The sequence below is a fragment of the Dendrobates tinctorius genome, unplaced genomic scaffold, assembly GCF_039654945.1.
Source record: "Dendrobates tinctorius isolate UK_male_01 unplaced genomic scaffold, ASM3965494v1 ptg000208l, whole genome shotgun sequence".
In the NCBI taxonomy this organism is placed as follows: Eukaryota; Metazoa; Chordata; class Amphibia; order Anura; family Dendrobatidae; genus Dendrobates; species Dendrobates tinctorius.
The window spans coordinates 520,633-548,121 of record NW_027361875.1 but is presented as its reverse complement, the minus strand read 5'-3'; the positions used below and the strand labels follow the sequence as shown (position 1 = coordinate 548,121).

The 27,489-nt window shown below is 44.3% G+C and overlaps 1 protein-coding gene across 1 annotated transcript in view; it reads left to right on the top strand.

The window, feature by feature from the left end:
* The window catches only part of TTC9 (tetratricopeptide repeat domain 9), a 29,493-nt gene extending 5,278 nt beyond the window's left edge, over nucleotides 1-24,215 (top strand). Inside the window, exons 2-3 of the mRNA XM_073554142.1 lie at nucleotides 15,782-15,964; nucleotides 22,339-24,215. Coding sequence (XP_073410243.1) covers nucleotides 15,782-15,964; nucleotides 22,339-22,418 — 263 coding nt within the window. The 3' untranslated portion in view covers nucleotides 22,419-24,215. The remainder of the gene's footprint in view (nucleotides 1-15,781; nucleotides 15,965-22,338) is intronic.
* The last annotated feature ends 3,274 nt before the right edge of the window (nucleotides 24,216-27,489 follow it).

The following is a 27,489-nucleotide window of genomic DNA, read 5'->3' as shown; positions in this document are numbered from 1 at the left end:
GCACCTAACAGGTGTTGGCAATAACTATATCACACTTGCAGCCAGTTGACATGGATTAAAGTTGACTCAACCTCTGTCCTGTGTCCTTGTGTGTACCACATTGAGCATGGAGAAAAGAAAGAAGACCAAAGAACTGTCTGAGGACTTGAGAAACCAAATTGTGAGAAAGCATGAGCAATCTCAAGGCTACAAGTCCATCTCCAAAGACCTGAATGTTCCTGTGTCTACCGTGCGCAGTGTCATCAAGAAGTTTAAAGCCCATGGCACTGTGGCTAACCTCCCTAGATGTGGACGGAAAAGAAAAATTGACAAGAGATTTCAACGCAAGATTGTGCGGATGTTGGATAAAGAACCTCGACTAACATCCAAACAAGGTCAAGCTGCCCTGCAGAGACAAAAGTAGAGCTTTTTGGGCAAAGGCATCAACATAGAGTTTACAGGAGAAAAAAAGAGGCATTCAAAGAAAAGAACATGGTCCCTACAGTCAAACATGGCGGAGGTTCCCTGATGTTTTGGGGTTGCTTTGCTGCCTCTGGCACTGGACTGCTTGACCATGTGCATGGCTTATGAAGTCAGAAGACTACCAACAAATTTTGCAGCATAATGTAGGGCCCAGTGTGAGAAAGCTGGGTCTCCCTCAGAGGTCATGGGTCTTCCAGCAGGACAATGACCCAAAACACACTTCAAAAAGCACTAGAAAATGGTTTCAGAGAAAGCACTGGAGACTTCTAAGGTGGCCAGCAATGAGTCCAGACCTGAATCCCATAGAACACCTGTGGAGAGATCTAAAAATGGCAGTTGGAGAAGGCACCCTTCAAATATCAGGGACCTGGAGCAGTTTGCCAAAAAGAATGGTCTAAAATTCCAGCAGAGCATTGTAAGAAACTCATTGATGGTTACCGGAAGCGGTTGGTCGCAGTTATTTTGGCTAAAGGTTGTGCAACCAAGTATTAGGCTGAGGGTGCCAATACTTTTGTCCGGCCCATTTTTGGAGTTTTGTGTGAAATGATCAATGTTTTGCTTTTTGCTTCATTCTCTTTTGTGTTTTTTTCATTTAAGACAAATTAAATGAAGATAATAATACCAAAAAATTTGTGTTTGCAATCATTTTCAGGAAGAAACTGAGTATTATCTGACAGAATTGCAGGGGTGTCAATACTTTTGGCCACAACTGTATAGTTTCTTGAATGCCTAGTTTTTACAATTTGTATATATAACATTCTATGATTTGAGACACTTCTCGCACATCCATGTTTATTTTCCCTGTCTTGTACATGGTTATTCTACCTGCATGTCCACATTTCTGTGCCACCACCTCCCTAATTGTGAGTCAGTACGGACCCACTGCCAGAATGCCTTCAGGGGGAGATTTAGGAAACTGCCTTCAAAAAAAATAAATTCCATTGTTGCCTATAGCAACCAATCACAGCGTAGCTTTCATTTTGTATTTTGTTTTTGAAAAATGAAAGCGGTGCAGTAACTGGTCGCTATGGGCAACCAAGATGGCTCATATGTCTGCCCCCAAAGGGCTATAACTAGTGATGATCGAGCGTACTGGGATAAGGTGTTCATGTTCTGGTGTTAACCGCGTGTCTTTAGCGTAGCCCATGCTGAGCGCCCTGACTGACTGCGGCGCTGTCTCAAATTTACCCTGGTGGTGCAGACAACAACAGACACTTGGAGCAGCGGTGGAGACTCTGCATTGGACCTGGGGAGGGTGAGTGAAAGGCTAGTTTATAAATAAATTTGAGCCGGGGAGAGGCATTTAACAAAAATGGAAAACCCCTTTAATTTACGTCAAAGAATTCCTAGTCCAAGTGAAATTTCCATTTGCTCATTTTTTTCAAACTGCACACACCAGGTGATAAGTCACCCATGAAGCTATAATCCTCCGAGCCCTTGTTTTGTGGCTGTCAAATAATGGGCAATTAGGGTGCGCTGCTCTAGGGACCTGTGGGCGACCTAGTGCTTGGCCCCCCATCAGTCTCATTAAATACACATGCATTCTTCTGCCATTTCTATTGCCCTATAGAGAAGCCTATGGGAATATTACAAGAGAAGAAGCCATTAGGATAGTTTCTAATTCTAAATGTTCTCTATTGCACCAAATTCTGACTCCTCTTTGACCATCTTTTCTGTTTCGGGTGTACGGTTTATGCCGGGGCTGCATGTGTTGTGTGACAGCAATCCTCAGATAAATTGTGTGACCAAATACATTTGTGAAACTTCTCACGCAATTATTTTAGAGCTGCAATTTTGCTGTGTAAAGCAAAGAAAACAAAAAACACTAGTTCCAATGGAAACTACGGCAGTCTACATTCGTGTGTAACTTGCGATCATCAACAGGAAAATTGAACACATTTGGATACATTGTGACTGTAGATCACAATACCATAGAAAATCACTGCTTCCGAGCCTTTCGTTTGGCACATTTGGCCTGGAAAAGTTCCCAGTATAAACATCACATATATTTTAAGGGTGCATTTGCCTAATGGAGGTCAAGTGAGTCTCTTTGGCCTCTGTTGTGATAAGTATGGCATCTTTTTTTCCCAACCCTACAGCAAAGTGCATCACACTGTGTCTTCCTACACAAGGTGCCATAACAAAAATGTTCCCAACATAAACCACCAACGACCGGCTCAGACTCAAAGCCTTAAGCCTTTTACACATTAGACAGTCAGCTGCACCTGACGTTATCAGCAACAGGTTTGGGAAACGCCTAATGTGGATGAGAGCCTACATAGTTGATTGTCTGGGGGGCTATAGGAATCCAGTATGTCCAGTTTTGGACTTCTGATATTTTTGCTTTCCATGAGATAAGCCACCGCCAGAGATGTCCAACAGTGGAACTCTTGTAGAGCACTCGTGTATAACAGCCCTACATAATTACTTGTCCGGGGATATAGGGATCAGGTATGTCCGATTTCGAACCATTGATCTTTTTGCTCTCTCTGAGGTTAGCCATTGCCAGAGATGTCCAACAGTGGCTTTCTCGAAGAGAACACAGGAGCACTCGGATGGGAGAGTCATATGAGAGAGCTACTGGTTGCGATCAACAAGCATGCAATGCATATAAGGGACTTAATTGTACAATCCTGCATCTCATAGTTATAGATCTGCTCATCACCACGCAACTAGCTAAAACCTATGTATTTATAATAAATTACTGAGCTGAATATATAGAGTTGGGCCGCCGATCTCCTGCAGCAGTTACTACTTTGTTCTTCTGTCTTCTATGGTAGGTTGTTATTTGTGCAGTGTTTCTATTTAACACTTCTGTTTTACGCTACTAAAAATATAGACAATTTGGGCTTTGAATTTTAACATTGCGAGATGTCTGCTGGTGGTGAGCGGGCACATCACAGGATGCATTGCCGTGTAGTCTCACATCTGCTTTACATGTTACCAGCAGTATTAGACAAATACCGGGATATTGATGTCCCCCCAAAATCTGCTTCCTGCCTGATTTTTATGTCTGTCTTAATGTTAGGGCCATCTCCAGTATCTCCTGAATTGGTCTAATAGATTCCTAAACGATGCCGTGTATGGAGTTGCCAATGGATCAGTTTATTTTATCAGATGGTTGTCATGATCCATGCGGGATCAGAACTGAGATAAAGCACAGGTAACCTTTTTTTTCTGTGCTTAGGTTTGGTCTTTGCCCCCAGTGGCCATTAGGATTATTGCACTGTGGTGTCTTTTGTTCTAAATTTGCCCCCCCGGTGGTGGTGAGCGTCATTGCACTCTGTTTCTTTAGTTTAGTGCACATGATTATAAAACAATTGTGATTGCTCTATAAAAGAGTGTCAGGTGTGGTAATCACTGTGGGTGATAGTTCCTCAGTTACAAGCAAGCCTGGGTGAAGTATGGAGCTGAAGGAGAGTCCCGGGCAGCTCAGTGAGAGTCCTGGAGTGGCAGCTATGGTGTCTGCGAGGAGGGCTGGCTTGGCTTGGCGGAGTTGCAGCTATGGTGTCAGCAAGGAGTTCTTGCATGACTTGGTGGAGTGGCAGCTATGGTGTAGAGCTGCACTCATGATGCTGGACTTGGTTGCTGGAAAGCTGGACTCATATGCTGGACTCTGTTTCTGGACAGCTGCACGCAGGTGGTGGACTCTGTTTGCTCCAAGGCTGCACTATGGTGTTGGATCCGGTCGGAGGAAAAGATGCACGCAGGTGGTGGGCTCTGTTGCTGGGAGCGTAAGCAACAGAGCAAAGCTAAGTGGTGTTTCCCTGTTTTGTCTCTTTTCCTTATGTGTGTTTTAGTGCAGTGGTAGGATTAGTTTCCGCACCGTCCACTTCACTAGTGAGGGTTTAGGTGCAGGGCGAGTCAGGGTTTTTAGGTTCCTGATCGTCGCCTGGTGCGGAACTGGCCTAGGGAACGTTAGGAATGCAGAGACACTGACTCAGGGGAGTGCAGGAGGTCTCCACGTCCCCCGTTCCCTATCGCAGGGCCACCATTGTTATTGTTACCCAGGTTTTCCCTTTTATTGTTTAAATTCGTCTTACTGGAGGCGGGGTTTCCAGACATACGTGTATTTCCGAAATTCGGCTGTTGGAGGCGGCGTATCTAGCTGCACGTTTTATTATTTAAATTCGCCCAACTGGAGGCGGTGAATCCTGGGTCACGCGTGTCATCTTAGTCCGCCCTGCTGGAGGCGCTGTGTCCAGCCATGCGTGACCATGACAATGGTTACCTGGCTAAGTGCCTTATATTAAACAGGTTTTCCTATTTACTGAAGCGATTGATACTTTATGATTGATGGGGGTTGGACCTGTGGGAGAACAAAGAGTTTTTTGAGCTCCACAGAGTTAAAATTTGGGATTTTTATTGAATCATATTAAAATCAAGATAAATATCCAAAAAAGGTTCATGTAGGAAACGCCAAACATTTTTATTCATGATGCATAGGACACATATAGAGGCCACTTAATTACTGTTCCATCCTGTGGGACCCCCACCAGTCCTAAGTTTAATGTGTAACTTCCTGCAGGTAACTGTGGCCCATTCACTGCCGTTTCCTGCACAGCCGGGTGGTCAGTGTGAGGGGCTCTGATGCTCATGGTCAGTATGGGTTCCAGAGGTCTAACCTCACTAATTATAACGCGATAGCATATCCCGATGATATGCCATCACTTTACGAGATGGAAAACCTCTCTGGCTACAGTTGTGTCACTAGTCCCAGGATTGGAATAGTCTCAAGTCCTTCCTTAACTCGACTGTTAACCTGAAAAAAAATATTTTTTGAGAAGTCGGGAATATAATGGGCTATGCCTAGTATTACAGCATCGTACCATTGAAGAACATGGAAGCTGAACTGCAATATCACACACAACCTGTGTACATATGTGGTGCTGTTTCTGGAGGCAAGCAGCCATTTTCTTTGAGCCCTTTAAATATCCCCATCTGACTTGTGTTTAAGTGTAGAGTTCATTAGTAAAATGATGTCGGTCACATATTTATCAGGATTTCTTTTGCTAAAAAAAAATAATACTCAGCCACATACAGAGTGTTTTATTCCGTTGAGCTTTTTGTAATGTTGCATCTGGCCAGGCACTAGTGGCAGACTACATGTGTTACATAGACATAACACCTTGGAGACTATCCTCCTGGGTTACAGCATACGCAACACCTTAGAGGCTATCTTCCTGGGTTACAGCATGGGCAACACCTTGGAGGCTATCCTCCTGGGTTACAGCATGGGCAACACCTTGGAGGCTATCCTCCTGGGTCACAGCATACGCAACATCTTGGAGGCTATCCTCCTGGGTCACAGCATACGCAACATCTTGGAGGCTATCCTCCTGGGTTACAGCATACGCAACATCTTGGAGGCTGTCCTCCCGGGTTATAGCATAAGCAACAACTTGGAGGCTATCTTCCTGGGTTACAGCATGCATGACACCTTTGAGGCTATACTCCCAAGTTACACAGGCCCAACACCATTGAGGCTATCCTCCCAGGTTACACAGGCACAACTCCGTGGAGGCTATCTTCCCAGGTTACTGCATACCCAACATCTTGGAGGCTATCCTCCCGGGTTACAGTGACTAGATTTATTTGAGTTGTTCCTTAAACATTTTTCATTGTATTAGTGGATGAGGTTGCAGGTCGGTCATCATTTAGGATATTCTGTAACCTGTCTATATGCGCGATACATTTTGTGAATGGGTTTACTGTAGCAATAAATGTAAACAATGCAGCAGATATGTATCCTGTCCTTCCCTGTGTTGTAATATACGCCCTCACATTTCCTGCTTGTCAGGATGCCTCCAGGACAAATAACACAGCAAAGTCATTCCTGCACAGTCTGCAGCTGTTTCTAGCAGTCATGAGAAGTCTCACTTGCTTCCTTAATTTTCCATAAAGAGCATCGTGTTTTTTTTAGCTAGAATTTAGATAGAAGTTACCTTGTTGCATAGACATAATGTACAATTTCTGGACATGTTAATATCAACATAGTGAAGCTGCACAAAAATAACTTGGCAAAGAAAATAGATTTTGGATGTTTGGTCTCTCCGATCAGTGACCCCTGTGTGGTGTTTCTGATATTGACAATGCAGCTCAGGTTCACCCTGGACTTGGACACAATTTTGTCATCTGGGTAAACTCTACAAGATGTCCACAAATAGCTCAAACATCCCCAATTAGGAACCGCCAGTCTAAAAAGTCCAATGAGCGACTGATGAGACTAAATATTTCCTGTTCTTGGTTATAACTACGGTATACGTTTTCCTTCTTCAAAAGGAGAACATAAGTGTTGGTGGTGGGTCACCAATAATTGCCACCCATGTTCTTTATGGAGTAATGGATAACTGTGCTGGTCTCCAAAAGAACAGAGAGATGCAATGTTGTTATTTGCGAACCACAGAACGAATGGCAAGGAAACATTTTGGACACTGGGCACCAAATTCCGCAAGTGACCATTGTCACTTTCCATAAATCTCACTTTGCCTGCCTGACCTGGCCTGCTTCCTTTGGCTGTAGTACAGTTAGGTCCATACAGTATATATATATGGACAGAGACAACATTTTTCTAATTTTGGTTCTAGACATTACCACAATGAATTTTAAACAAAACAATTCAGATGGAGTTGAAGTTCAGACTTTCAGCTTTCATTTGAGGATGTCCACATTAAAATTGGATGAAGGGTTTAGGAGTTTCAGCTCCTTAACATGTGCCACCCTGTTTTTAAAGGGACCAAAAGTAATTGGACAATTGATTCCAATGCTATTTCATGGACAGGTGTGGGCAATCCCTTCATTATATCATTCTCAATTAAGCAGATAAAAGGCCTGGAGTTGATTTAAGGTGTGGTGCTTGCATTTGGAAGGTTTTGCTGTGATGGAAACAGCCGGTCAAAGGAGCTCTCCATGCAGATGAAACAAGCCATCCTTAAGCTGCAAAAACAGAAAAAACCCATCCAAGAAATTGCTACATTAGGAGTGGCAAAATCTACAGTTTGGTACATCCTGAGAAAGAAAGAAAACACTGGTGAACTCATCAATGCAAAAAACCTGGGCGCCCACCGAAGACAATAGTGGTGGATGATCGCAGAATAATCTCCATGGTGAAGAGCAACCCATTCACAACAGCCAACCAAGCGAACAACACTCTCCAGGAGGTAGGCGTATCAATATCCAAATCTACCATAAAGACAAGACTGCATGAAAGTAAATACAGAGGGTTCGCTGCACGGTGCAAGCCACTCATATGCATCAAGAATAAAAAGGCTAGACTGGACTTTGCTAAAAACATCTAAAAAAGCCAGCACAGTTCTAGAAGAACATTCTTTGGACAGATGAAACCAAGATCAACCTCTACCAGAATGATGGAAAGAGAAAGGTATGGCGAAGGCGTGGTACAGCTCATGATCCAAAGCATACCACATCATCTGTAAAACATGGCAGAGGCAGTGTGATGGCTTGGGCATGCATGGCTGCCAGTGGCACTGGGTCACTAGTGTTTATTGATGTGACACAGGACAGAAGCAGCCAAATGAATTCTGAGGTATTCAGAGCCATACTGTGTGCTCAGATCCAGCCAAATGCAGCCAAACTGATTGGTCGTCGTTTCATACTACAGATGGACAATGACCCAAAACATAAAGCCAAAGCAACCCAGGAGTTTATTAAAGCAAAGAAGTGGAATATTCTTGAATGGCCAAGTCAGTCACCTGATCTCAACCCAATTGAGCATGCAATTCACTTGTTAAAGAATAAACTTCAGACAGAAAGGCCCACAAACAAACAGCAACTGAAAACCACCGCAGTGAAGGCCTGGCAGAGCATCAAAAAGGAGGAAACACAGCGTCTGGTGATGTCCATGAGTTCAAGACTTCAGGCAGTCATTGCCAACAAAGGGTTTTCAACCAAGTACTAGAAATGAACATTTTATTTACAATTATTTAATCTGTCCAATGACTTTTGGTCCCTTTAAAAACAGGGTGGCACATGTTAAGTTGAAACTCCTAAACCCTTCATCCAATTTTAATGTGGATACCCTCAAATGAAAGCTGAAAGTCTGAGCTTCAACTGCATCTGAATTGTTTTGTTTAAAATTCATTGTGGTAATGTCTAGAACCAAAATTAGAAAAATGTTGTCTCTGTCCAAATATATATGGACCTAACTGTAGTTCTTCTACATCACACTGCGACCCTATTCCACTTGTTCAAGGATCCAGTGGTGCTAATTGCTCTACAGTAATGTGTAGGGGGCTTTACAAGGAATGTTCCTCCACTTCAATGAGGTGGAACAACAACGTCCATTTGGTTCTGTTACTGAGCTAAGGTTTTTAATTTGATTCTTTGGTTACTGACCCAAATTTATATTTGACCGTCTTGTCTACAGCCCACTCTGACTTCTGCATGTCTGTCATTGTTGACCGTTGCTTTGACTGATTGAATTTCCTGCTTGGCACCACAACGGTGTCTTTAGTTTGACTAGATTTCAATTTTGGCTAACTGTGATCACTTCAGGGGTACTGTACTGGGATTTCCCTATGGAATATAATGGTGTGTGAAAAACTTGCGATTTATTGGGCTCTGCTCATTGTGTTAGCCTTAAACCAAATCCATTAGCAACCCCTGAGAGTACTTATCTCCCAAATACTTAATTACAACCATTTTATTCTTTGTGTGTCAAATTGTTTCTTATTCAGTAGCCCGCACTGTGTTCTGCATAGTTCGTGTTCTGACATTCCAGATTGTTGGTCTGTCGCTGTCTTTGGCAAACATGGCATCCTAAGTGGTCAAACTTGTCACCCCCTTCAGATGTTTGGGAACAAACCAATCTAACTGGATGGGATCAGATATTTGGGGGGAAGTTTCATGCTTCCAACTTCTTTCTTCAGTTTTTGTGGAACAGGAATTTCATCTCAGTTGTACATTTTCTTCTTGAAGGTTCTCTAACCTGATCAGTAGATGTCAGACAATCGAATGTTTCTTAATGTTGTCCTCTCCCACTGGTGGTCAAGACCAAGATTGCCTGTTGTCCAAAATATGTCTTATAAAATCAGGTTTATTAGGACCTTGGAGAGCTTGCACAACAATGAATAGGCTCTAACAGCTCACCGTTCCTTCTATTGCCTATTTCACTGCCGCAGCAAATAGGATAAAATGGTCACGATCCACCGGCGGTGTCCAATCTTTAAGGTAATGCCATTTATCCTATTATGCTCTTTAAATTCCAGATTGAATTTGCAAAGCTGCATCTGACTTAAAAGCTCATTGAACTCCACTGATGTTCGTTACCCGCTGCAGTACTGTGCCAGGATTTATAGGAAATCACCGAACGTGCAGATCAAAGTTGCGATCATTTCATTGCAGTTGTGGGCATTGCTTTTGTTTAAGTAATCGGATATGTAAGCTGCTCTCCGTAACCATATAGATCAATGACTGACCTAAATGTACTATTATAAAATATATATAATGTAGCGTTAAAAATTACAATTACTGAAGATACAAAATGTATGTAGTCCTCAGTGTCGCATATTACAAGGAATCCCTGCAGATCTGTGCTGCGGTGCTGTAGGCGCTGTGAATACCGCTGTTTGTAATATGGTACAGCACAAAGAATCAGAGAGATTCTCCTCTTGAAGCGGCGCATTTAGGGGAGAATAACTCAGATCTGGTGTTCAATGGATTCTAAATAATATCACGGGAATACTTTGTAGAAATTTGGATTTTGGAATAACGTCAAGGTCTTTAAACATGACCTGTCGCCGTGCCAAATGTGGCCAATTTTTGCTCTTATATTATTCCTGCTGCACCCCTAAATATTCCAGTTTTTGCATTGTAAAAATCCGCCAAACGATTCTAAAGATATAGGCCTTTTATTTGGTGATAATTTTTTGCCAAGGAAGCATTGCTCACTGGGTAATAATGCAGCCTAATGACACGCCCCCAGAGTATCCTGTGAGCCACACCCCCTTGTAAAGATAGGTGCTAAACAAAAAGGCTTGTATCTCTAGAACTGTATGGAAGATTTTAAAAATACAAAAAATGGCATACTCAGGGGAGCAGCGGAAATAAAGTAAGAGCAAAAATAGGATAACTTTGATCTGGTGACAGATGCCCTTTAAGCCATAGTAAAGCAGTGTGCAGACATGTAAAGAATACTGCTGTGCATAAATCTGCAAAATGATCCATAAATGATCTTGGATCGCCCTCCCAGGGCTGTGGGGTACTCGGTACCGGGCCGGTCTCTCAGAGGGGATTGTCACAGCAGCGGTGACCCGGTCCGTGGCCCTGGGCGCCCATGTAAAAAGGGGTTGAGTTGGGAATAAAGTTTATAAGTGATTCGTGACGCCACCTGTGGTGTTCGGCAAGGGAGGTGTTAAGCCGACGCTGCAAGCAGATCCTCTGGGACAGATGGTGTAGTGCAGCAATGATGTTGTAACCCTCCACAGGTAGGGCTGTTGGTCCCAGGGCAGTGTAGCATAATGTTTAGGAAGAGGGTGCAGTGTTTGGCACAGATGTAGCAGTGCTGAGGATGTTGCAGGAAGGAGACAAGGACACAACAGGGTGCAGTTTCTTTACCTTTACTTGGCAAACGCAGTCCAGGGTCCTGGTTACAGATGACACAGGAGCAGGCTAGCCTGGAAGCAACTCAGGGATCTCTCTATCATATGGGTTGTGTAGTCTTCTTCCTAGCGCTGGCTTGAGGTACATCCAGTACTGTGTTACACTGAAGTTCCTCCCTCTTATCTTCTCTTAGAACTACCTCGTATGGCAGACAGCTGTAGCCCTCTATCTCTCTTGGCTCACCCGTTGCTGTTGTGCCTCCGAGTCTTAGGTGGGAATACAGCATTTACAGCTTCCTATTCCTCTGGTTTCTGTTGCAGGACCTTCAGTATCCATACAACCGTAGAGACCAGGCTCCAGATCATGCGCTATCACTGGGAGGGAGCTCTCTATATCCCGCTCAACCTCCAGCTTCTCTCCACACGTCTACACCCTTTGCCCTCCTCACACTAACTAATTTCCCTTCCTGGCCCTCAGAGAGCACTCCTCCCCCAATTCTGGTTCAGAGCTCCCTCTGCTGGCCTGGAGTGGGAACTGTGTTGCATGACATGGTTAACTGTCAGAGAGACCCTTCATTGCCTCCATGCCTGACATCACCCTCCCTGGAGGAAGACAATGCCACTGTGGCGACCATACTCCTGGGGGCGCCACAATCTTCTTCTGATTTTTGAGTTAGCAAGGTATTTTGCTTGACTGAAGGGTAGTAGTAGATCGGCACTGCTCAGAAGTGTCGCGATTTTTCCTGTGGATTTGCATTAGTTTGCAGCATATGTCACGTACATGCAGCAGCTCATGAATTCGCTGGGTTCCTACTCCATAGCACTCTCAGCGCATTGCACGGAGTACTGCTAGTGTAGCCAGAATGCGGTCTATTTTTTCCCCAGTGAGGCGGCATACTCGTGCTGTCCGGTTCCCTTTAATGGTTGTGCATCATATAAAGTGCTACTACGTTTTCTTGATCATTACAGCACCAAATCTTGATGTGGTATCACTGTGTGTAAAACGTTCATGTATATTTTAATGTAACACTTCTACATTATAAAATATTCATGTGGCTGATCGGCTTCCATTACAGTAATTTCCCTAAAACATTAAAATGATTTAGAAAGAGCATTGTGAGGCGTTAGAAGCCCTCCCAACCTCCCTCATCTGCAGAAAAATGAGAAAAATGTCACTTACCAGGTTATTTAGCCCTGAAGCAAAAGATGTTTGTATGTTGGTCCTATGCAGCAGCCATGAACGCAGCTCAGTATCCACACTATGCATGAAGCAGCTCTCTCCCCCCTCTCCCAGCAGGAAACCTTAGCGCCCCCTCTCCCAATGAGTTGTGAATTACATCCAGGCCGTTAGTTGTATAACTGGACCCTTAGTCCCTGTTCGTATTTGCATTTGGGGGCTTCTGTTTCCAACACTGTACTGGATGCATTGCACGATGGACCCAAGCAGTGCCCGGTACCGCTCCAAACACCGACGTAAGCACACCCTCAGAGGTGAAGAGGGGTGTCCCTACTTTTTGCTCATGAATAAAGGGTTGGAATAAAAATGTTTCAAGGAGCAGATTTGGGATAATCTCCTGATATTTGAGACGGTCGTGTTATCGGAGCCATATTGGTTGTCACCCGTTGTAGCAACCATATTGACCCTTTGCTGTGTAGCGGTCAGTGCTATTTTCTTCCATTACTTTGTTACTTGCCGCGGTCGGTGCACATCTTTCCAGATGATGGGAGCAATCACCGGTTGCTTGTAAAGTGTCATGGCTGCCTATAATAGCGGGCTTGGATTCCTGCTAGTACTAGTGTGTAATTCCACCTCCCATTCCCAAGATAGATTACAGAGTATTTCCTCCAAAATAATAGTTGGTTTTGAAATTGCTTTTGTCCAGGTAGGCAGGCTGTGGACGACGTGTTCTCCATTGGGGTCGCTGATGGGCGTGCCGAAATCACAGGGGACCATTGCTCCACACTGTCACATCTAAGTTTGTGACGCTGACATACATACATTTTGTAGCGCTTACCTTTAGGGTAGGGAACATGGCTTCTTGTCCTCATGTGATCTTAGGGTAGGGAACATGGCTTCTTGTCCTCATGTGATCTTAAGGTAGGGAACATGGCTTCTTGTCCTCATGTGATCTTAGGGTAGGGAACATGGCTTCTTGTCCTCATGTGATCTTAGGGTAGGGAACATGGCTTCTTGTCCTCATGTGATCTGATGAACAGGAGGGTTTGGATTTTCTTTTGTTTTTTCTTTGCAGACCACCACCACTAGCCATGCAGGACTTAAAGAAGTTATCCAGTGATCGGTGGGGGTCCTAACACTGGGATCTGCACTGATTAGCAGAACAGGGAACTTTTATCTCCATCAGAGTGGCGTGACAGTGTGCAGGCTCAACCTACGCCCCATTCATTGTCTGTGGGGCTGCCAAACCCTACGCTCCTTTTCCCGGAAGCCCCATAAATTGCCCCAGTGATTGGGTATTCAATCTACCCCACCAATCTGCAAAGGTGGTAAGAAAAATAAATCCCAATCTACCGGTCAGTGCCAGATACCAGCGCTTGGACCAGTATGTTATCACCTATGCTATGTATTACAACTACGTTTGCAGTACCATGTACAACCTCAGACAATAGTAGCGCTGTTTTTGAAAAAAACAGTTTAAAATTTTTTTTACAACCCCTTTAAAGATGGTTGAACATGGCAGATTTCTTGTTCTTTTTGTTAAAGGAAAAGGAGGGGAGTGATGACATCGGGAGGGATTGTATTTAGAGGGTTGGACAGAGTTGCCTTTTGCTACACGTTATTTTTAGTGATGGGTGATCGTGCTGGGATAAGGTGTTATCTAAGCATGCTCGGGTGCTAACAGTATCTTCGGTGTTTGAGTCCCCGCGGCTGCTCTACAAGAGACTGGAACATATTGTTTGAGCACACGGAATACACTCTGTTAGCACCCGAGCATGCTTAGATAACACCTTATCCCAGCACGTTCGCCCATCACTAGTTATTTTCATACATGCAGGTTCTCATGATCTGTCGATATTAATGCTTCAGCAGAAAATGCACCTATGTAATAAGGTAAGAGGCCCCATGTTCCATCGGCATCTCACCGCAGAGTCGCAGCCACACCTGGCTCAGGAATTCACCCCGAAGTTGTGTGTCCTGGTTTGTCTCTTCTATAAGTGAGATGATGAAGTTTGGTGACTGCAGAACCCCATCATGTCTCTGGGGGTAATTTATCAAGGTGTTGGTGCCAAATTGTGCTTTACATTGATTTAGCGAAAACCTTTCTGATTTCTGAACCTCTCAACACTATTATAATGTATTTTTTTTTTTATAGAAGAAAGAGGGAGTTTTATGTTTTGCTCTTTAAAAAGAGGTTCTGCAACAGCCAAGGTAGCGCAGAGATTCATGACATGCATAGAAATGAATACAACTTGACGGCTGCTAATGTTTTTAAAGGGAATCTGTCATCGCTTTTTCCTACTCCTGAGAGCAGCATGGTGCAGAGGCAGAGACCCTGATTCCAGCTGTGTCACGTACTGGGCTGCTTGCTGCAGTTTTCTCTGCTCTACTGCTGAGGATGTAAGATCTGCAGCCGCTCCATTTATTTTCGCTGCCACATGTGCATGACTTTTCTTAAAAATTGAATTCACACTTTGCAGATTTTGATGCAGTTTTTTTGCAACGGAAAGTTGGTTTCATTCATATAAATGGGATCTTTGCACAACCTTCTGCAACAAAACCTGCACCTTGTGAATTCGCTCTTATCCTTTGTGTAAGTACCCTTCTTGTACCAGCGCTGTGCATGGTTTCTCTGACACGTATGACTGGTTGCTGCCAGTCTGGATGGTAATTTCATATGATGAATGATATGTAGTACATCCACAGCTTCACAAGAATAAATATGGGAGCAAATGAAGAACAACTAATGGAAATCGTAAGTATACGACAACAGCTTTCCTCCATGGGAATATGGATGAGCCGCTAATAACCTCTGTTCCCTGGAGTATGGTGGAGAGATTTCATATCCACTGTACAGGTCAATTTTTTTTTAGAGTGCAAGCGAGATTTCATTAACAGCTCCACCATTGTAATATGCAGCAGATCCGCCCCAAAAATGCACAGCCCAAGTACGGCATCCCTAAAAGATGTGCCAAACTCATTAAAAGTCCTGTGCCATTAATCCTTTCCTTCCCCAGCTGGTCGTAGGAAACGTCAGTATCGGTCGGTCAGCCCCCCGAAGTATGTAGTGTAGTATGTAGTGTATTATAATGTTATTCTCACCTTCATAGATAGTTTACTATCCCGCAATAACTTTCCGCAAATATTCCACCTATTAAAATTTGCAGCCAATCTTGCGATATTAATGCTTATCTGTTGTTTACAGCTTGTTGCTTAGGAGACGGACCACCTCTGCAGCCGAGCTTGTAAGCAGTGCGCTGAAAATAACTGGGATTATAAAGTAACCGTGCTCTCCTGTAATCCCGGTCAGTTTCTTTACAGTGCTTACAAGGTTGATAGAAAAGAGCTTGTAAGCGCTGCACTTGTTCTGCTATGTAGCAGTAGTGGTCAGTCTCCAAGGAAACAATCTGTAAACAACCTGGAATCAGGCTTTCTGCCTCTACATAATGGTGCTCTCAGATTAAATAGTAAAAACCTGCTTCTTGTTTAAGTATTTTTGATAAAATGATTTTTTTTTTTTTTAAATTGCTTTTGCCAGCCTTCTTCACATTCTTTGTCTGACAAAATGATCGTTTCCCCACAGCGTGCCTTCTGCAAGCCGAGCTGGTGAACTATGAGCGAGTTAAGGAATACTGCCTGAAGGTTCTCAAGAAGGAAGGAGAGAACTTCAAGGCCCTGTACAGATCTGGAGTCGCCTTCTACCACCTGGGAGACTATGACAAAGCACTGTTCTACTTGAAGGAAGCCAAGAGCCGGCAGCCAGCAGGTACAATAACTACAAGAGCAGGCAACATAAATGTTCAAATGGTGTAGTGCCACGTTCCCGAGGTCTGCGGTGCTCCTGATAAGACGGGTGGTAAGAGGCCTTTATTTGGAAATGAGTGAGGGGAATGGATACTGATAATCTTGCACAATTCTCCCTTCCCCCAGACTTGCTTGGAATCCATTATTTTACACAGTTCAGCCACTTCATGACCTTTAGGCCCATGCTATCTTGCCATATTTGCTATCTTTTGTGGGGCCGGTGAAAGTAAAGAGCCCAGGATAAGGCGACAACAGCCGGAAATGGACAAGTCAGATGTGAGCACTCCGCCACTTCTATTATGCAGGCTCCTATGTCTGTAGGGTATAAAACCAAATCTATGGGTGAAAGGTGTAACGTATCCCATCCGTTTTTCCGTCTGCCTGCTCGGACCTCAATATTCCCTATAAACAGTTACTTGGGATGATGGAGGTGTTCTGCCTCCTGTTATACTGTAGTCCTATGCTCAACTCTGCCAAGTCATTGTAATTGCTGTTTCCCCGCCAGCCTGTGATGGATGTTCTGCTATTTCCATCCTCCATTTCACAAAGGGTTACATGAGAGCCAGATAGTTGCGCAGCGTTCTTCTCCGCCTGCTCCCTCTGACAATACAGTATATAGTCTATGCTTCTGTATTAGACTCCTTTGATCAATCATTAAAGGGATTTTTCAGGATCAACAAATATTTAGCTTTACTTAGCAGAATCGCAGTCACTCAACCGCTCCGATGCTCCCCAGTCCCCACCAGTGTCTGCAGCCAATCACTGGCCTCAGCGGTGACAGATGTTTGGCTACAGAGTGAGAAATAAAGGCCGGTGGGTGGTAGCGCTGTAGGCTTCATTGCGTAAGTTCCACCTTCAACCATATTTTTGTTGATCCCAGTAAACTCCTTTAATGGCTTATCCTTATTCCAGGTGCAAACAGCCATACTGCAAATGGACCAGTCACGACCGCAAATTGAGACCGAGTCTGCTCCTCAGCTTTGTGGCGGAACTGCCCTTATATTGCATGCATGGGTCTGATCAGTAGAACAGAGCAGAATGGTGCACCTTGGCTATAATGGGCCTATGTGCAGTACATGGTGCACACAGACATCACATGGACTGAATATATGCTTGTCTGAGCGAGCCCTTAGGGTCCGTATGCACCACAGACTCATTCTAGCCAGTGTTCCAGTGCACATGGTCGATCTATCCGTTCGAACTGCTGGTCTATGTGGAAAAAAAACTGCATCAAGCGCTTTGGTCCATTTCAACTCCAATGAAACACAGCTGCATCACCCTTTTGCAGTGCGGACGAACACGAGGGGCTACACACTGCTGCGCCAGTCACGTCTGCAATTTGCGTTTGCGACTGGCCTAATTTTTCAATCCACCCGTCTCAACCCCAGCATATTCATGAGATATGTTGCTGCAGCCTCTTGGCAGATCCAGCTACATTTGGTAAGATCTGTTGAGAACCCGTAGTTTGTGGTGGGCATACACCCAGTATTAGCAGCGGTCTCTACAATCGGCTGGATCCATAGAGAAGAATGTCATCTCTATGGCCAACTTAGGCCAGGCCAGGTCATCCATCTCCTGGAAAACTCCTTGATGTTGGGTGCACTCATAATGGGAGTGTGATCTACAGTCATTTCTCGCACATTACCATAGTTTTGTGATTAGGCGTTTTGCTGCGCTGTTTTCACAAGTAAACCGTGCCAACTCATAGGTTTCACATGCAGAAGAACGTGCAGATAAAAAGTGTATTGCAAAACATGTATGTCCTGCTACAGATGACTATACATGAATCCACCCCTGCCTAAGGTTGCATTTTTTTTTAGATCTACTGAATGATTAAATATCGAGCCGCAGCCCAAAATTATGAGGTGTAGGTGACACATTCAGGAGCACTACAGAAAGACTCCACTGAAACAATGGTACGGTGAGGGGCAGCCTGACAACTGCGAGAGGGTCCTGCAGCAGCTAACACATGCATGACCGCAGCCTTAAAGGGAATCTGTCAGCCCATTTTTGGCCTATAAGCTGCGGCCACCGCCATCAGGGGCTTATCTACAGCATTCTGTAATGCTGTAGATAAGCCCCCGATGTAACCTGAAAGATAAGAAAAACACGTTAGATTATATTCACCGTGGGGTGGAGTCGGGTGCGGTGGGTGTCGCGGTCCGGCACCTCCCATCTTTTAGAGATGATGTCCTCCTCCTTGCTTCTCCCTCAGCTCCGGCACAGGCATACTTTATCTGCCCTGTTGAGGGCAGAGTAAAGTACTGCAGTGCGCAGGTGCCAGGAAAGGTCAGAGAGGTCCCGCGCCTGCGCACTGCAGTACTTTACTCTGCCCTCAACAGGGCAGATAAAGTATGCCTGTGCCGGAGCCGAGGGAGAAGTAAGAAGGAGGACAGCATCGTATAAAGATGGGAGGTGCCGGATCGGACAGTGACACCCATCGGACCGGACCGAACGCCAGGGTGAGTATAATATAACTCTTTTTTTCTTATCTTTCAGGTTACATCGTGGGATTATCTACAGCATTACAGAATGCTGTAGATAAGCCCCTGATGGCGGTGGCCGCAGCTGATAGTCCAAAAATGGGGTGACAGATTCCCTTTAAGTCATTTTCACACACTTGTGTTTGGTGGAGCACAATGAATAGAGCATATGCGGCTCTCCTGACCCAACCGTGACTACCTCATAGGCATATACAGTACTCTACAACAGTTTTAGGCATGTGTAGAAAAATTGCTGCTTAGTAAAAAAGCGTTAAAGTATAGAAGTGTTACTTATATTTTGTTTTTATCAATTAAGTGAATAAACAAAAGAGAAATCTAAATCATATCAATATTTGGTGTGACAGACCTCTGCCTTCACCAAAGCATCAGTTCCTCTAGATACTCTTACACTCAGCTTTTGAAGGAATTCGGCAGAGTTTGTTCCAAACATCTTGGAGAAGTAACCACAGATCTTCTGTGGACGTCGCTTGTGGAAATCCTTTTTTCTCTTCCTGGTATCCCAGACAGACTGGATGATTATGAAATTAGGGCTCTATGGGGTCCCGATCATCACTTCCAGGACTCTTTGTTCTTCTTTTATAGTGGATAGCTTTTAATGACACTGGTGGTATGTTTTGTGTCGTTGTCCCCAGAAGGATTTGCACAAGCAACATCCACAGAAGATCTGTGGTTGGTTATTCAAGATGTTTGGGACAACATCCCTGCAGAGTTCCTTCGAAAAGTGTATCTAGAAGAAATAATGCTTTAATGCTATTATGAAGGCTTAGAGCGGTCACATCAAATTACATTTCTCATTCATTCATTCACATAGATGAAAATATAATCAATCAAAATGCAAACTATTAATACTGATATATATATTTTTAAAGCATTTTTACTCGGCAGCATTTTTTTTTTTCACATCTGCTTAAGATCTTTGCACAGTACTGTATCAAGGTGTTCAGGTCAGCAGATCGGCAGTCAGTCCCTAATAGAATATCGTTATTGCAGCTTTTCTTGTGGAGACTTTTCTATTCTCCATGATTTCTAGAGCAGCCTCGAGCTCATCAATGGCCTCCTGGCTATGGCACAAGCCCTTCAGTGTCTGCTCTGGGGTTATGTAATCTTTTGGTCTGTACTGGTCAATGAAGCTATTATGATGTCAGGATAGTCCATAATTGCTATGTAAGGTCTATAAGTGACTGCTCTGCATCCTTTATTGTATCCTGAGTCGCTCATGCAGGATATCCTTCTTGATATATAGCCTCCAAGTAGTTCAGGGGTTCAGGATCATCAAAACCATACACAATAATCCAAGTCATAACTGATTAATGAGTGACAAGAGCTGGTGTACTGCAGATCTGTAACCCCCCCACCTAAAGCATCACATCTTTCCACAATGTCATCGCTGTCAGTGTCCCACAAGGGTTGTTAATCTCTAGGCACCCGGAGCCCTGTCACTATGGATGGTGGAATAGGAAAGTCTAATCATAGGAGACGGTGTAAGAAAATATCAAATCGTTGCATCCTATCACTGTACATGATAGTATGCTATCCACACTGCCAAAGTACCAATACCTGGTTTAAAAGCAACAGTATCACTGTGCTTGATTGGCCAGCAAACTTGCCTGACCTTAACCCCATAGAGAATCTATGGGGTATTGTCAAGAGGCAGATGAGAGACACCAGACCCAACAATGCAGACGAGCTGAAGGCTGCTATCAGAGCAACCTGGGCTACCATAACACCTCAGCAGTGCCACAGGCTGATTGCCTCCATGCTAATCCACATTGATGCAGTAATTGATGCCAAAGGAGCCCCGTACTGCGTGCATTTACAGAACATACATTTCAGTTTTTTCAAGCTGGTGTTATAAAGTATTCTAATTTACTGAGATAATGACTTTTGGGTTTTCATTGGCTGTAAGCCATAATCATCAACATTAACAGGAATAAACACTTGAAATAGATCACTCTGTTTGTAATGACTTTTATATGAGTTTCACTTTCTGCATTGAAGAACTGAAACAAATTAACTTTTTCATATTCTATTTTTGTGAGAGGCACCTGTAGATCATAGCTGAAATTTTCATGCCACCCAACACCGAATCATTCCCAAATAACAATTTAAAGGGTTTGTCCAGTGAAAACAAGTTATCTCACATATAATAGGCAATAACTTGTGAGTCCTACTGCTGGGAGCCGCACCGATCAGCAGATCTAGAACTTTTTATTCCCATTACAAGATGGAGCAGCTGGTTGGATGCACGATCGCTGCTCTATTCATTCTTGATGGGGCTGCCAGAAAAAGCTTAGCGCAGAGTGCAGCACTGGTAAGCCCCACAGAGAATGATTATAGCTGCAGTTTGGATGCTGAGTGCAGCACTGGTAAGCCCCACAGAGAATGGATGGAGTGGCAGGTTGGATGCAGAGTGCAGCACTAATAAGCCCCACAGAGAATGAATGTATCACGGGTGCAGTTGCTGATTTACAGTAGGGGGTTGCGCACGTGTCCTAGGGGAGCATGGGATACCTGGTGCACGAGGGGAAAACGGTAACAGGCGTGCCAGCAGGTGCACAGGACCTGCGGCACGTGACCTCTGGGGGAAGTGCCTGGAGGCGGGTCCGGATGCCGAGTAACGGCAAGCAGTGGTGGGGACCTTCGATGCCGGAGGAAAGTCAGATGAAGCCGAAATCGAGCCAGGAGGATAAGTCGGTGCCGACGGGTGCGACGTAAGGGATGGTGATGTCAGAGCCAATAGGTCAGAAACCAGAGATAGCGAAGCAGTGCAGAAGGGACAGACAGGCGGGGAGTCAAAGTACGGAGCCGAGGTTAGGACCAAGAGTAGACGGTACAAGCAAAATCAGCAGACAAGTTCACACAACGGAAAAAAGGCCGGGTCATTCACTAAGAGACAAACAAGTGAAAGCAGTATACAAGTACACCAGGGGGTCAGCTACTCAGCCGACAACTAATGTATCACTGACCGGGAACTCTGACAGGAGTGGGTAAATATAGCCCTCCCCAAACCAAAAGGAGGCCACACAAAATTATCCCTGAGAGGACGAGACAAGGAAATCCCGTCCACAGCCATGACAGAATGAAGCTGCAGGTTGGATGCAGAGTGCAGCACTGATGAGCCCAAAAGTAAGAAAGTAATAAAAATGCCTTAAAACATTCTCTCTCATTATTCTGGCATTTGGCAAATATAAATAATTATGGCAATCCTAATTGACCTAAAATGGGAAAGGTTTATTCTGATTTCATGTCAGATATTGAGGAAAACCATGCATGTGTGTCTTTTTATATAGTGTATGTAAACTTCTGGTTTCAATGTAATTATTGGCATATGAGGTGTTGGTTGTATACTACACTCAGGATCAGAAATGGTTTAGATCCCAGCACCCCTCAAATGTCATGAATGCTATTAAGTGGTCAGAGAGAGGTAGGGGGCATCCTATTGTTAACCCTTGTAATTCCTGTATTCTACAAGTTAACCATTTTGGGTGTCACAAAACATAAAGACAATAGATCAAGGTGTGCAAAGTTGATATATACCACAACATGAATCAGATACTGGCTGCACTGGGAGAAGCCGACCAGGAACTGTGCTTGACTATTCCTATGGTCCCTGGCCAGATCTTTAAGGTATATTTTCTGGGGTAAATAATTTGTTCCCTTTGGATAAATCCATGGCCGTGTTCAGTAGATTGTGGGATATTAATGAGAATTATCGCGTAGGAGACTGGATGACCACAATCACCTCTAGTGTTTTGGTTGACGCTACACCTACGTGATGATAGATTTGATCGATCAGTTCTGTAATTCTGATTTGTTTCTCGTCTTTCTACAGATACCAACGTCATCCGATACATCCAGTTGGCAGAAATGAAGCTCAGTAGATGTTCCCAAAGAGAAAAGGAGCTATCTTAAATCCATTTTCCATTTGCCATTGGGATCACATGACTGTTTCATCACTGCGAGCTGTGCGGGTCGGGGGTCTTCCAGTACCACTGCTTTTTATCATTTTTATTTTAAGGGGTACCCAGCTGGATGCATCTTTGCTTAATCCCTTGAAACCTTACTGCCAAGAGGGCCAGGAGCTGCTACAAAGGACCTGCAAGTGTGATCTACTGTGTAATTCTTTCGTGCACCCTGCATCCGCTGTGTAGGAAAGGGAAGGGGTTGATGTCACAGGGGTGCACATTTCACATTAAACCTGCATATATTTTTTAAATCTGCTTACGGTTCCAACAGTTGATGTTCGTAGGGTCTCCTGCACTCTGCAAAACCTTCTCACCCAGGCTTGATTCCTCCTTCACTTTAGACACCAATAGATCTGTAATTGTTAGAAACGTGTCTACTTAGGAGGAAAAGCTCCATGCCATTCTGGAGACAGAAAAAACGTGCAGGACAGGGGGAAGGAAATGGGCACTTAGTAATCTGCAGCCATCAAGAGTAAGTCTATGTGTGCAAATTGTTGTCTGGGCTGGGCCACATTCCTCTTACCATCCCACACTGATTATGGGGTGCAGGTCATCCGTACCGGACACTGCACCCTGTAGAGGCGGCTATTAGAAAAATCGGATCCGGCAAAATCTGCCGCCGGAACCGGTTTTCTCTCATTGAATTGTATTAGCGCCAGATCGCACCGCATGGCCTTCCGTTTCTTCCGGTTTTCGCCGGATCCGGCTAAAATTTAGATTCTGGCGTCTGGAAAAATTGTCTCATGTAACGTTTTTTGTCTGCGGCGACCACCGGATCCAGTTTTTTAAGTCTGAGCATGCTCGGATCCAATTGGCCAGCCCCCAGGAAACAGATATAAACAATGCTAGTGAGCCTAGACGGATCCGGTGTAAAAACTGATCAGTTTCATCAGTTTTCCTCAATTTACGCCGGATCCGGTTTTTCTAAAAATAGCCGGATCCTGCCTGTCGGAAAAAACCTGATGTGTGAAAGTAGCCTTAATAAAACCTGTTTTGTAGCTGAATCTTGATAGTTTATGGTGCTTGGGAAAAAGCTTGTTACATTTCATCGCCTGGGGGCCACTCCTGACAATGACCAAGACACGTACCTGACACCTGGCCAGTTCCTGCCTTTTATGACTGCTGCAGGCCTCAATGGGTTCAATAACATGAATGAAAGGGATTTTCTCGATATAGCAGGGAGTCGGAGGTCCGGCTTTCAGATATGACCTGCTCCAGACTAATACGAAGGTTTTGTATTGCTGTGTATCTATCTTTGCACTTGACGTAGGGATTGGACTTGTGCTGATCTCTAGTACAAGCTAAAGGTTGCTGTATACTGTAGATAACCAATGGCCGCTATTCTTCCACATACATAGATGCCAGGGCAACAGTGAGAGGGAAATAACCTGTTGTCAGACGACCCTGGCATAGGCTTATCTCCACAAATGTAAATTTGTGCTTTTTTCATTTTGCCTTTGATAAATAATTCCAAAAGTATCTGACCATGTTACTACACCTCTTTTTGTTACCCCCCTTTTTTTTTTTTAAAATGTGCGATTTCTATTAAAATCAGGAGTAAAAATGAAGTATGCAACATGTGGTGTATAGTTTATGCCAAGTGATCAAGTCTACTCCAGTCCATCTTGCGCTTATTTTTGTCAGCTATATCAATGTGCTTTTGGAAAATATCCTTTAAAAGGTGAATTGTCAAATGTAAAATGCACACAAATTGTAATTAAAGGGTTATTCCAGTCTTCATCGACGGATATTGTCTGACAGTGCTTGTCTAGACGAGCAGTTTTGCAATTTAATGCCTGTTAAAATGTTCATGCATTTTTTTTTTAAAAGCTTGTTGTCTTGGAGACATACCGTGGTTGCTAGACAGAAGAAGAGCTTGTAAGCGCTGCACATGTTCTGCTATCAAGCTTGTAAGCATTATGTTGAAGCTGGCCAGGATTGCTGGAGTACGCTGTTCACTCCTAATCCCGGACAGCTTCAACGGTGCATACAAGCTAGACAGCAGTAGTGGTCGGTCTCCTAGGCAACAACATGTAAACAAAAGTGTTAATATTTCAAGAAGTGGCTGCAAATTTTTAAAAATAATACAATAACAAAAGTGGACACAGCCGGGAACGTGGCGTTTTCTGGCAGCAAGGCCCTTTTAATTTTCTGTTACAAGGAAACACACGCCCATACCTGTCCTATATATAATCCTTTTATTCCTACGAGGTTTCTTATGTGTCATTTGGGTTTTTGTTGCAGGTGGTTTTCAGTAGTTTCCTTCCGGGTTGGGTTTGTGATTTTCCCTTTTGTTAGGTCAGCTCTTTGATTTCGTTTTACGCCATTTTTAGTTTTGTTTAACGGTGAACAAAACAGAAGACAAAAAAAATAGCTCAGTATTAGAAGAGTAAAGTGAATGTGGATTGTAGTAATTCTATGAAATGTAATCTCGATCCTCTTTTCTCTTACCTTGGTGTTGTGCCGCTCCTCTGTTATTGCTAACAGAAATGCATGAATAAATTGACATTTGAATGTTAGTCGGGGGCGTGTTCCTGACTGTCCAATCAATGCGCTCTGGTTGGACATATAGGGACAAGCCCCATTGATGATGAAAATGGTAACTCCCAGTTGTCAATTTCTTCATATTTCTTGGAAAAATAAGTGGAATGGAACTCACAGAGGTAGGAGACAAGATGATCCAGAATCTATGGAAACAAATAAATATAATCACCTTCATCAATTCTTGTAACCCATTTATATCTAAACAGGATACCCCCTATGTACTGCCAGACACTGTAATGATTAGCTTTTTTTGCCTTTGTATGATCACTTCCATCCAATCCTGACCTCTGTATACATTACTTTACAATGTGGCTAATACTCACACATCCATTATTCTAAGAGATGGCTCGCCGGATAGGAGATTATGGGAACGATAAAACCAGGACCTGCTGCAAAGTCTACTGGGAACTTCTCCTGTACAGCATCTGTTATACTGGTTGAGATCTTATGATGTTACTAGATGGATGTAAGGTGGACCCCGTCTTATTAGCGAGAAGAATTGTAGGCATCGCTTTACAGCATGCTGCGTTTCTGGAGGGCTGTACTAAATCACTGGGGCTGACTGCATTTTTTTTTCTTATTAGAATTGTTTTGTAAAAAAAAAATAACATTTCAACTATAGCATGATAAATTATTATTTAATACTAATAAAGTTTAATATATTTTCTTCCACCTTAAAAGAATCTATAAATAACTCATTTCTTAAAGGGGTTGTCTCATTAACAACATTTACTGTGCAGATGGTTGATAAATGTATGATGTTGGTCATCCCAAAGTCCCTTGTGTCAATTGGAGTACTAGAGTGCATGAGTAACCAGAGATCCATACACTTCTATGGAACTGAAGGAGAAACCCATAGATATTGTCAAATGGGTCACGTCTAGAGATGAGTGAATTTGTTCGGCTCCCTCCTTATAGCACTTACTGAATAAGCTGTAGAGGGAACCCGGATACCTGAAGCACTACGATAAGCAGGTGTCTGGCGACACAGCTGCATGTCGCGGCTGTTTCACTGTCACATCACATGCATGGAGAGCCTGTTTGTATGGCTATCCATGCATGTCCTGACCTCCTCATTTCCTCTCCCTATAAAATCTGGTCAGACCTTTTCCTTGCCAGAGAACATTCTACTTACAGGCTTCTGGGAGTCGCTCTGCTGAGTTGGAGATCGTTGTTGCTACTGGAGATTGCATGCTGTTTGTGCGTGTATGCTATCCTCCCTGTCCTATTCCCATTTTGTTCTTACATTCCTGTCCTTCCCTATATACCTCTCCACCTTTTCAGTGTTTTTTGCCTTCTGTTATGTCTGTCTAAGGCTAGTTTCACATTAGCGTTTACGGCCGCAGTGTCGGGCTGCGCACGGCCGCCGCTAAGCCCCGGCCCTTGCAACGCCTCCGCCGGTAGCTCCGCCTACGGACGCATGACGCTGTATGCATCCCCTATCTTTAGCACTGGTGACGCAGGCCGTGCGCAGTATGCGTTTGGCGGCGCATGCGTCCTTTTGATGGTGCGCCGACCAGCGCCAAACGCAACAGGTTGCAATTTGGTGCGCTCGGCACCGCGTCAAAAAGGACACATGCGCCGCCAAATGCATACTGAGCACGGCCTGCGTCACCAGTGCTAAAGATAGGGGACGCATACAGCGTCATGCGTCCGCAGGCGGAGCTACCGGCGGAGGCGCGGCAGGGGGCGGGGCTTAGCGGCGGCCGTGCGCAGCCCGACACTGCGGCCGTAAACGCTAATGTGAAACTAGCCTTACGTGTTGATACACCTAACATTTCGGTCCCAAATGTGAAGTAGCGCTGTCATTTAGTTAGGGGATTCTCGCTAGGCAGCGAACAAATCACATCCGGCACAGGTTTTCCAACAAAACATAGCAGTCCATGCGGTTTATTATGCAGCATAAACCATCACAGCAACAGACAGTTCATTTCACCAGCATAGCGTCCATTACAGAGTTTCCCTCTGTTAGAAATGTCCAACATACACAGGCTCTTCAGTCTCATCATTATCTCACCCACGCCAGGGTTTCCTCATGGCTGTTGCTCCACGCTGCAGACATCCTCTCTCTCCTCTGGGACTCTCAGGCTCTGGCAGCCATTACACACAGCCACGCCACAGGCTGTTAGCCAGGAGATGCTTCTCACGGGACCTTCCACTCTGGATCACCCAGGTCCCTGCATTCACCTCAAGTGACCTACCCTGGCCACACTATATGGTTCATAGCCACGCCCACCGGGTCACATGACTGACCACATCACAGGTCCTTCAACCACTCACATATACACTTTACAATAGCGTTAATAAACACCCCCCCCCCCCGGGTGGGTTTGGAGGTAACTAGCTCCTGACACATTGAACCAGCACCTCAGCAGTATCACTGCTGATTAACACATAAATCTCCATCTCAAGGCCACCCACCTTGAGATACATAACGGTCATTCCGTATTTCACCATTCATCCACTCTCCTGGG